This window comes from Corapipo altera, unplaced genomic scaffold (assembly GCF_003945725.1).
Source record: "Corapipo altera isolate COAL_440 unplaced genomic scaffold, ASM394572v1 73, whole genome shotgun sequence".
In the NCBI taxonomy this organism is placed as follows: Eukaryota; Metazoa; Chordata; class Aves; order Passeriformes; family Pipridae; genus Corapipo; species Corapipo altera.
The window spans coordinates 313,372-325,616 of NW_020884957.1; the positions used below are offsets into that span (position 1 = coordinate 313,372).

At 37.5% G+C, this 12,245-nt stretch overlaps 1 protein-coding gene across 2 annotated transcripts in view; it reads left to right on the forward strand.

Moving 5' to 3' along the window:
- The window catches only part of TRIO (trio Rho guanine nucleotide exchange factor), a 247,989-nt gene that overhangs the window by 134,208 nt on the left and 101,536 nt on the right, over positions 1-12,245 (forward strand). For both annotated transcript variants that reach the window (XM_027663760.1, XM_027663761.1), the window contains exons 16-19: positions 5,345-5,464; positions 6,900-7,091; positions 7,872-8,021; positions 9,484-9,598. In XM_027663760.1, the coding sequence (XP_027519561.1) occupies positions 5,345-5,464; positions 6,900-7,091; positions 7,872-8,021; positions 9,484-9,598 (577 nt within the window). The remainder of the gene's footprint in view (positions 1-5,344; positions 5,465-6,899; positions 7,092-7,871; positions 8,022-9,483; positions 9,599-12,245) is intronic.

The window sequence follows — 12,245 nt, forward strand, 5'->3', positions numbered from 1 at the left end:
TCTGTACTCAGTTGCATATTATCTTGAGGATGAAGGAAAAGAGTACACATCTACAAAGGAAAGAAAAAAATAAAAAAAAAAATAAATGAATGCCAGCTGAGGCAGTCTCATCCCTTTGTGGTACATCAGTGGGTTAGGATGGGATGGGTTAGTAAAAAAAAGAAATTGTTAATTTCCATGACACTGAAATAACATTCAGTAAAAGAACAGAATATAGCACTTTTTTAGGTAATGTTTCAAAGAGACACTATTTAAGTAGTTATCTATACTGCGTTATCACACAATAAAGTGAGTGCATTGCTCCACTAGCTTTGTTTGTATGCAAGTTAAATGTGACAAGAAAGACACGTGTTTAAATCCTGTGTTCGTGGAACAACTGTCCTGTATTTTGGCAGATATAGACAGATTATGAACATCACAATTGTAGAGGAATATCCATGTTGCACTTAGTATGTGATTTGTAGGTCCTTCTGTAAGAATTTCGTAACTTTTTTGAACTACTGCTAGCCCTGACTGAAAACTCAAACTGAAGTTCAGATTTTTAAGAAAGCACTCGAAAAAAAAGAGTTTATTCTATAATAAAGATATAGGTTGTACACTATTCTAACCAGCTGGCTTTTCCTGGTAGACTGGGATTTGGAAGAAAAAATTTATTCTGTTTTATAATCCTAGAACATACCTCTATATGTTGAATTACATGCTGTAGTAGGTGTGAATTTTCAAACCAACCAGCATAAACATGTAGCTGACAGAATGTTTGTGTATTACTTCTCCAGATTTTTATTGCACAGATTAACCTGCAATACTTCCCCAACCTGAGGCCTAAAAATTGAACGGAACTAAGACTGAATGTTAGTACATTGTCTCACAGGATTTCTTTTGATCCCCTTTGGAATTGCTTTGAGGCTACTAACTCTTAGTTTTGTGATTTCACTTGCATTTTCAGACAACCACATCTGATTTATTTTAGTTTTTATTAAGTATCAGAAAGCATGATCTTCTCCTGAATCCTCTACACTGGGAAAAACTTCGTAGCTCAGCAGGTCACAACAGGTGCTTTACCTGAGAGTAAAATGGCATGATAAACCTCTTCAGTCTGCTTTGTTTATATTTTGTTGCCTGAAGCAATGAACACATGGTTTTCCAGTTCAATTACTGTGATATTCTATCAGATTTATTGTTGACGAACTGGGTGTAAATGCACTTATTATATAGATGGGATACTGTCTCTATAGCAAGGATTCTAACAACATTTCCATTTGAATTTTTCCTGCCAAACCAACATTACTGCTATTGAATTTTCACTCACTCATATGTATATATCTATTTATATAAAATACATAAAAATATATAGCTTGTAGTCATGCAAAGAGGTTAGACTGAAATACAGCATGAATTTAGACAAATACTTGCAAAGATTCTCTTCAGTACTAGGTAGCGAAACTTGGAGCTTAGTGAATTCTTATCATATAAGCACAGAAAGCAGATAAAAGCATTCAGTATTTCTTCTTTCTTAACTACTGTACCAGTACTTCTGCATTGAAGTTCTATAGATCAAGCCTCAGGACTAGGAGGAAACAAGGGCCAGAAGACAAACAGAGGTTTAAAGAAAACCTGCAAAGAGTTTACTTGTCAACTTGATATGTCAGAGGTGCAGAAAGGGCAAGACCAGGTAGAAGATTACAGTGTAGAGAAACCTTGGAAGAGAGGGGGAAGAGGTTTCTGACTGAAATAGGAAGTGACAGCTATATGTGGGAAAAAACAACATGGAAAGGAAAATGTGACCTTTTTTTACAGGGCAGGGACATATGAATAGGTGGAGGCAGAGAAATATAATATCTGTCTCATCCAGAACTCCACTTTCAGGTTTGCCAGACAAAGCTTTTTTTATTAATCACATAAAATACAGCTGTTGGATTACTTATTGCTGCAATCACTCCCGCGTACTCACTTTGTAGAATGAATGCTCTATTCTCTTTAAGGTCAAAATCTCTACCAAGCTCCAAACCCAGTCCAACTGGTTTTAGTATGCTCATTAAGCCTTTTTAGTGCAATATCATCTGCGGTTCCGATCATGGTGTATGTTCTTGGGCATATAACTATATATTCATACCTGTACAACAGATACTTGTATCATCAAAAGTACCTTGAGCTGCTTTGTCATTCACAAGGAGATCTTTTAGCTTGGTGCTTGAGCTCTGATTGTCCCAAAATACTACTCAGGAAGGGTATCCTGGCACTCCATATAATGCCATATGGATGTGAAAGCACAGCTAGGACAGCAGACTGAAGCAGGTTGTCTCATAATCATGTTTAGTCAAAAATCAGTCCAAGAAACTAATCCTAAATCAAGCATTTATCTAACAGACTTGCCTATTTGACCCTTTTGAGTGTCCCAAATTCTGTTTCATTTCCACTGTTTTGCTGATGCTGTACTGATGTTTTTATAGTGTGCTGAAAACTGCAAGGGGAAAGATGGGGGTTGTGGTTCACCCAGACAGTGAGCTGATGGGATCATGCCAACAAACCCAGGAAGGCAGCAGCCCTGGAAAAGGAGCATGCTCACTATTTACTTTATATTTTCCCCTTAAATCTGAGCAGAGGGCAGGGGACTACTGGGAGAGTTCCTCCTGTGAGTTCACCAGCTTCTGGACTTGCACCCTGACCCACACCAAGCAGGAGGGCAAATCATTGTGTTCGTATTCTGTGCTACCTGTCTCTACTGTGTATGGCGGGATGCTGAGTCAAGAGGAGCTTTTTTCATTGGTGCTGTTTAAGCGTTTTCCTTCATTAAAATTCTCAAAGAAGGCTAAATCTATTTTACAGTCCTAAGAAGGTGTGTTTTGTTACACTATACCTGGAGGAATTATTTTGTAAGGTAGAGATGGAGCTTAAAACCACTACTACTAAGACAAAATAGAAATAAAAAAGATTTAAAAAAATCTGGGAGGTGCTGTCATGCCCTCCATCTACACTGCAGACTTATTCTTTTCTACAGACTTGCAGAATTTATATAGAAGAATTAAAATACATGCTATCAGGGTGGAAAAACACTTGTTAGCTATTTGTTGTGCAGATAGAAGTGGGAAAAACTGCATTAATAATACAACAACATTGCAGTCGGGGTAAGTGTAAGACAGAGGGTTAGCTTGTGATGCAGATGTTGTGTCAAGATAGCTAGACTTCAGTTGTTCAAGCTGTTAGACTAAATGTTACAGTGTACTTTGGATGTAGACCACATGTGCTGTTTGGTTTTGAGGAACTGAGTTTTAATAGGTAGTTTTCTCGGTTTCTGCCCATCTTTTCAGTCTATGGCTACAGCCATATCATCCTGATTACTTAATAATAATATGGTGCAGTGGCATTAATGGTAGTGTCATGTGTGGATCACTAGGTGAGAGTATGTAGTGTTAAGACCTAACTGTGATTTGGTATTTCAAATATTGATTATCAGTGGTTAAAGGTCTAAAATCAATTAGTAGGAAGGAGTTAGAGAAGATACACTTTAACTGGTGATGTTCAATCAATTGGGCCCAAAGGAATTCACTGTAAAATACCTAGAAAACTGCCTGAAATAATGTCTTAGACAGTGCATATCGTTTCCAAGCATCAGGAGATTGGATAAGATTCTGGAGGCCTGGAACTCAACATCTACTTCTCAAAAGTGGGAAAGGACTAGCTAAGGGAGGATTATAGGTCAGCTAACATAATTCCAAGGAAAAGTATTGAAACAAGTAGATTACTAAACTTGATCAGTGACAAGGAGAGGAGAAAAGGCTAACACATTAATTAAGCATAGCTTCCCATTGATAAATCTTTTTTTTTTTTTCTGACAAGGTAACAGCTCTTCTGGGAGGGGTGGAAAAGCAGTATTAAAGCTTTTAAAATAGTTTAGCTCAGTCTGTCTGGCCCAAGCTTACTGTGAGAAAGTCGTATAAGACTACATTATCATGAATGATAACTTGCTGAAAAACCATAATCAGTAACAAAAGAGACTCAATGGATTTCAAAACAGATTTAAAAATTAAAAAAAAAGTCTGTATTTGGATACCACAAGTTCATGTTGTCAGTCAGTCAGAAAATGTACATGTTAGAGTAGAGATTATGCTTTTAAATTTGAAGTTAAAGGCAAAAGAAGCTGGAACGGGGATTTGAGTTTAGCAGAAGGCACTGGATTGTGGTCCAGAATTATCTTGATGTATGGGAGAATTGGGCTCTAAGAAGGATATGAGTTTTCATAGTGAAAAATACAGAGCATGATGTACTGGCAAGAATAATCAACTGAATAAATACAGGTGCAATTACTGGCTGGGCAACAGTTCCATAGAAAAGTTGAACAAATGACAGTGGATAACTGAAATTATGTCCAGTTTTACTCAGTATTTGAAAACTTATGACCAAAGTCATGGTTATCAACTGGAGAGAGCTCATAAAAGAGCAGTGAGAAAAATAAGGCAACTAACTTCACATGAGAGAGTTTGAAGAGAGAGACTGTGGTCAGCAAGAGAAGTCTGAAAGGGGGACACGGGTAATGTTCTTGATGGAGAGAGGAGGGGGAAAAACAAAGCTGATGCTAAGAGGGAGAAAATGCCTCATTTTCTTCTCCCCCCCCCCCCCCCCCCCCCCCGATTTTAGGCAGGAGAAATGAAAGCCAAAATTAAAGCAAGAGAGATTTGAATGTTAGACCTTAGAAAGATTTAGGGTGATAAAACTGTCTAGTGAAAGTGTGAGATTAGAGTCTTGAGTAACAAACAAGGTAGAGAACTTTTGGGAGGGGTCTTAAGGTTGCATGTTCCTGTTGTTGATAAGGAATGTACAAGGTGGTCTGAGGCTTCAGCCCACCAGGGGATTTTTCCAGTTTCACTGAACATGTCAAAGAAGGCACATTCTGAAAACTGAAAATCTTCAAGCAGTTAGAAGACACTTAATGGTCACATTTTTCTCAACATTAATATTCAAAATTATTTGTTTACTTTTTGCTAGGCTATGTGTCTTCAATTTACATTACTAACACTGGCTTTTAGGCAAATGCTGCTTGTAACTTATTCCAGTTTTTCAGATGACAGAAGCGGTATTCAGAAATACAACCTTGTTCAGAGTATGAACTGAAACCACAAGCATGTAGTAGTTGACTGAAAGCTGAGTTGTTAGCTCAGTGAAATTATAGTAAATGTCATTCACTATGCTGACTCTCTATATAATTCACTGTAATATGTAATTAATAAATGATTTCGTTATAAATTCCAGTACTAATGTGACCATAAATGTTTTTGTCCCTACAATGATGATTTTTTGCTAGTTGGCAGTGGAATTACATATTTCATGGTCTTCTCTTTTGTTACAGGTTTTGGGCTGGATCCGAAATGGAGAGTCAATGTTAAATGCTGGGCTCATCACTGCTAGCTCTTTGCAAGAGGCAGAACAGTTACAGAGGGAGCATGAGCAGTTTCAACATGCAATAGAGGTAAACCCACCATTTTAGTGAGCATAGTCAAGATGTCTTGTATTACAGTTCATCAGTCTCTCTAAATAGCACTTTTGGGTTCATGCTACAATATTTTTAGTTTAGGAAAAGCTGTTGAACTAATCTTATGGCAAAGAGATAAAAACACTTTCTGGGAAGGTGGTTTTTTTTGTTCTTGTTCGTTTTGAAGTTGCAATTCCAAGTGAACATCTTTGCAGTGCCTTTTTGCATCTTTGTGAACTGATAGCTGTTCACAGTAATTTTACTGAAAATGGTGTTTTCCTTTGTTAGAATGTAACATCTAATGCTAATTATAAAAGTTAAAAATAAATGGAACAGCAAGCATCAGTTTTATGTATTCTGATGTGATCCTTTAATGTTTCCATTTTTGTTTGAGAGTAGGTTTCACTGAAATTTGTGTGGTGGTGTGTCAGTTCCCCTGCCATGACTTCAAACTAAGCTTATCAGATTGGTCTTATTGCTGCAAAACAATAGGCCAAATTCTTAAGATTGACTAAAATGCGGTATTATTAATTTATATGCACTACTGAGAGACTTACAGTAATATTGAATATATATGGCATATATTTTTAAAGAACTTATGTTGAAATATTAATGATGTTATGATTGTTTGGGTAGACTATTTTCAGAAGTACTCTGACTTGCATTACCTCTTTCATGTTTGTTGTCTTTTACAGTTTACACTATATACACCCTCATTTTGAGAGCTTTGGTAATTCCTAAGTGTAAAAATCATGAGACCTCTAGGTGTTTGTCAATTTAAAAATAAATTACTGGGAAGCTTTAAATCTGTATTTTCTGGATCATTCTTTACTCAGATGTAATAATACTTAGTACTTAACGCCTTCATTTTTTTTTTGATTCCTTGATTTTAGGCAAGTATATGTTTACACAGACAAATACAGCTAAAAAGAACTTTGCTTACAATTAATAGAGAGTTGTCTTTATTTACTGACCTTCATGACCTGCACCTTTCTTTGTTCACTATTGATGTGCAAAAGACCTGGAGTTAATGCTGTAAGGACAGGAATAGCAATCAAGCCAAAATAAGATATACATCCTTTTCATCTTTTTTTAAAGTGAAGGGAAAGAAAATCAACCTGAAATTCATAATTATAACAGTGTGTACAGCAGCATAGATAGGTCACATGTGGCTTAATGCTAGACAGTGACTATTTGTTACGAACTGCTGTTTAGTGTTGATTTGATGGTAAATCTCTACAGGACTTAACTTCCTTTGTATTTGCGTAGAGAAGTCACACAGTAACTAATATTAGACAGTTATTTTTAGTTGATGGGTGTTTGTGCATGTATAGAAGTGTCATTGACACAAGTGGAAATGTGACCCTTTGAGGTCTTCAAGCAAATGAACTCAAGTGCTCCACTGAACTCGTGAATTTTCACCTCTTTTCAGAAAACACATCAAAGTGCCCTGCAGGTTCAGCAGAAGGCAGAGGCAATGCTGCAGGCTAATCACTATGATATGGATATGATCCGGGAGTGTGCAGAGAAGGTTGCTTCTCATTGGCAACAGCTGATGCTGAAGATGGAGGACCGTCTCAAGCTTGTGAATGCCTCTGTTGCCTTCTATAAAACTTCTGAACAGGTACAGAAATGCTACATGACCTATGTCTGCCTTGATTAATTCCTCAGTGTGGCATAGAACAGCATTACCTTAAAAATGATTGCCTAGGTTTGGTTGTATTTACCCATTTGACAATAGTTGCGGTTATACAAAAAAATGCAAAAAGCAAATCCTCTCACCAGCTGCTTTGGAATGAGAAACCTTGTGTTGCAGCCTTTCAATAAACTAAGGGGTCTTATAAAGCAACAACTTTTTACCAGGCCTGTAGTGACATGACAAGGGGCAGTGGTTTCAAATTCCTCATATTCTTACTTTTTTATTGAGAAAAGTTTTGTAGAATACTTTCAAGATAAGGCACACTGTACAAGTTGTATTGTTGGATTTTTGCTTGTTTCAAGAAGTTTTGCTTAAATCGTAAACAAGTTACACATAGGTTTTAATGAAAGTACTTCAGATGGCTAATTCTAGGGGTTTTTGTGGGAGTCAGAGAAAAATCAGCTCCATCCTACTTGTCCACAGAAAAGTTTGGGAGAAGGTTGGTAAGGTTGCTTCCTGTACAGTCATAACTTAAGCCCATCCTGTATTATGCAATCACAGAGGCAGAGAAAGATGAACAACTTTAGGGATGGCCTCTGAGCAATTCCACATAAGCAGGCCAATGCTTGCAAACCTACAGCAAAAGTTTGTTGCCTTCTCTTATGTCCTGCTCAAAATATGTCAGAAGCTGAGGTATATGTAAGAGGTAGATTGGTTTTCCTTTTATTTAGGCTTGAATTTATTTAGGTCTCGTTTTCATGATAGGTGTGCAGTGTGCTGGAAAGCCTGGAGCAAGAATATAAGCGAGAAGAAGATTGGTGTGGGGGAGCAGACAAACTGGGTCCCAACTCTGAAACAGACCATGTTACTCCCATGATAAGCAAACACCTGGAACAGAAGGAGGCATTCCTAAAGGTAAGGTTGACGATGTGTTGTAGTCTTTTGTGTCTTGGAAAGCATGTTCTGAAATTGCTGTGGAAAGCAACAGTGCCCACTCAAACTACAGGTATGTACCAATGCGAAGTTGTGGGAAGTGATGTGTTAACTGCTTGTGAGAGTGATTAAGAGAATACTTTCAAGTGCATAAAATTGTAGCCAGTTTTATAAATATATTTCCTGTTGAACTTCAGTAGATGTCAGGTCTCCCAGTGTGATGGAAGAGGAATTGGAAATCACTGCTTTGAACAACTGTCATTCTAAAGAATGCTTAAAGGCTGCTGCTTTGGAAGAGAAACTGACAGTCACATGGTGCCGTTGCTGCCTGTGCATCAGAGCAGCTCTCTGATGTACTTGGACTGCAATGGAGTGCAGGAGGAGGAAATTGGTAGACAAGCATCTGGGAGTAGTTGGGTTTGTGTAACAGTTTTCAGATAAATCAAAGATTTTTGTTCCAACAAATGTCCTAGTAAAGAAGGTTATTGATCATACTGAATTAAATATGTAATGGATGCTTACAGAGCAGTGTAACTAAGTCTGTAATCAAAGGCATTTTCCAGCATCACCATAAAAGACTAAGAGCATAAAACTTTTTTGTTAAAAACCTTTTTGTCCTCAGTGCACAGACTACAACACTCAAAAACATATTAGTGTAACTCAAAGTATACTACCAAATAGATCCTTCTGCAGCTGGCATGAGTTATGAACTTTGTCTTTAAATGGTATGAGAAATTATTTAGTTTCTTTGTTACTGTATCAAACCATGCTACCTTTAATCTTTTGAAGTAGCATTCCACATTCTGCCTATTAGAAATAAGGTAGCCAGCCCATATGTAGTGCTTGTTGTATGTTAAGATGAAGAAGACAGCTGAGCTGAGTGTTGGCATTACAGTGGCAAGGTTTGAAAGCTCTCAAGGCCTTTCCTTAATATTTTGAGGGCATGTCTTACTAGTTTATCACTTTTGGTTTCACTTTAGCAGAGCATTTACTTTTTGTTTAAAGTACTAATGGATGTTTTGGAATATCCAAGTGAGTACATAAGCAGGTGCACTCCGTTTACACAGTAAACAAACTTCAGGTGGCACATTGGCGCATACTCTAAATAAACTTCTCTGTGAGCTCTGAGTCGCACTAAAAGCTCAAGAGCAGGTAATTGTTTTTCAGGTTCTTCAGGTGGAAAGGAATAGCATTTTATTTGGGGTTGTTTGTCTGTTTTGTTTTGGTTTTTTTTTTCCTGCTAGGTAAGAAAGGTGCTATTTGGTGGAAAAACTATTTTAATAGTTGGGTTGGCTTGGCTTACTTGTAGAAAAATTTAACAACCAACACTTTCCAAAATTGGAGAGTGTGAGAAATATTCAAAAAGGGGTGAAGAAGATCCTTAATCTCTTTCTGGATGCTTATCTGTGCACCTTCAAATAAAGTAATACCTCTGACTCTCTAGGCTTGCACGCTGGCTCGAAGGAATGCTGATGTCTTCCTGAAATACCTGCACAGGAACAGCGTCAACATGCCTGGGATGGTGACACACATCAAAGCACCTGAACAACAAGTGAAAAGTAAGGGGTTTCTTGTTCTTTTTTTGTTACACACAAAAATATGGTCATCACATGCTGTGGTATGTGTGGTGATGGGGCAGTGAAGCTTGCCCAGGTGGAAAGAGTTCTGTCAGACTTAATAGGAAACAATTAAAATTGCTCGCACGCTTTGAAGGATCTACCAGTCTTCAAAGTCTTTTATACTCAAGTGAAATTGCTTGGAATTTATTTATCTGCTGCTTACACGTAATCTTCTTTCAATTTGAGACTCAAATGTGCTGTTTTTATTGAGACAATGAGATAGTAAACTTCAGTATGATAATGTTTGGTCTGAAACCAGATGGGAGCTCGTTGTGCATTCTGCAAGTTCCTTGGGAGTGCCAGCGATCCCACTGGTAATCCCGTGAGCTATGCCCTTGGGCCCTTTATATAGTTTGAATCAGTATTGGATAACTTTATGAAGTATAGGATAACTGACATATTTAAATTAGTTGAGTAGATCGGTAGTACCTGAGGTGGAGCAGGAAAGAGCTACTATGTGAGGCTTGGCTTTTGCTATGATTAATAATATGTTGTGCAACTTTAAAGTATAATATGCATTCTAGGGAATCAAGAAAGAGATCTGTAGGGCTTTCAGGGAAGAAAGAGCAAAAATTAATAGGGTATGTGTAACTGATGTATGAGGTAGGCAGAACAGAGATCAGAGAGATTTAGAAGTAAATATTGCATTTTACTAGTTTAATTGTGAGTTGTATTCCGCTCTGTGCATTTTGAAGCTGTGACTGAACACTCTGGCTATGCTACAGACTCAAAACCAGAGAAGTTTAATTGTGTAATTAATTGCTGTTTGCAGCTACCCAAAGGGGAGTTGTGTGTATGATGGAGCCAAACTCAAGAGGAACATGGCGATAGGTCCAGAGGAAAAGTTGCAGCAAGGAAAATTCTGTAATAGGAGAAAGTGTTACAGCAATATGGAGTAGAGTAGGTAGCCTAGAGAGGTAGTAGAATCTCTGCCCTGAAAAATTGGTCAACTTAGTTGAACAAGCCCCTGAGAAACTTTGAAGTTAGTCCTGCTTTGAGGAGGAGATTGAAACAGATGGCCTCCAGAGGTCACTTCCGCTCTAATTTACTTGATGACTCTACTAGAAAGGGACAGGCTCACTGCTTCATGTTACTGCAACGGAAAAGTAGTTTGTGTTAAACTTACCCATATATCTGACAGTGCTCAAGTTGAAGGTCTTCCTGTGTTGAATTTTTGTGTTGGAAAGATAATAGAGTATTGGCCATACTTTTCACTCTTAAGGAAATAATTGGATTGTAGCAGTTGAAACTTTTAGCATGTAGAACTAAGACAAAGGATTGTTTTTCCACTGTTGCCAAGACATCAACATTTATAGAACTATGCAAGACAAAATCTCAACATAACTGCCAGCACTATCAATAATTGAAGAAGTGTTGCTGACATTTGTCACATTTGAGTTTGTCTCAGTAGTAGACAATGAAAACAAAGCAGAAGCAAGCAGGAAGTTGTAGCTTATTGAGTACTAGGCAAACTTTTTAAAAATGCAGTTTGGAAATCTGTGTAGAAACAGTCGTTCTGAGAAAGGTAAAATGTGTTCAGATGAGGAAAGAGTAGAAAGGTCTCCTCTAATATCCTTAAGAATAATAATTATACATCAGAACCATAGTGCTATGCATGTTCTGTGTACATGTAAAAATCTAGATAAGTCATACATGTCTAAACAACAGCAAAAAAAGCAGCAAAAATCCCCAAGCAGAAAAAATAAGCTATGTGCTCAACTTTTTTCCTCTATAGGCCATGTAATATATGCTGCTGAGAATTTAACATGAGTCAAGATAGAACTAGTTAGGACTCTTTCATGTTAAGTCTCAATGGTATGGCAGTAGCTGACCAAATGATTTAAAAGTTAATTCTGCTCTTCATGTTCACATATGCATGTAAGGAAAAAAAAACCCTCTCTTCATCTCCTTTTCTAAATGGAGGAAAAAAAATAGAGTGTTTATTTTATTTTGGTGAAATAGAGATTACATGCATTTTACTAGAGCATTACACACTCATACTCAGGTGTATGCTTGAAACTGGCATACTGCACTCAGTATATAGTGCATAAACTAACGCTTTAAAAATTTGAGTAACTCTTGAGTTTGGGTTCTTGCAGAACTGCTGAACATTTTTGAAAAACCTCATTCAGTGGCATACTTGATTCTTATCCCCAGCTGCAAATACCTAGAAAAGCAATGTCTTAATCTAGGCGAAGTTTAGCTAAGAACATGCTTCATGGGAAACAGGAATTACAGTGATACTGAGCTCTGAGAGGTGTCCCTCTGTCCCTCCACACCAGTGTAAATTATTTCTTTGATGTGCAGTTCGGAGTATCCAAATACTCTCTTTATTTAGGAAAGAGTTGTGGCCTAAAACTGTGCTGTGGCAGGTAGATTCAGTTGGTGACAATTACTCATAAGTAATTAAGTTAGCTCAGAAATGGGGCATCTTCATCTTTTTTCTGCTGCTAAGTTTGTATGCTTCTCTGTTACCTGTTTCTGCTGTACAGGCTGCAACTGAACATTGTACAGGAACTTGCCTAATGGTGCTTATATTTTTAGGTAGGTTGATAGAGAGTACAGGATGCATAGAGACAGCTGAGAG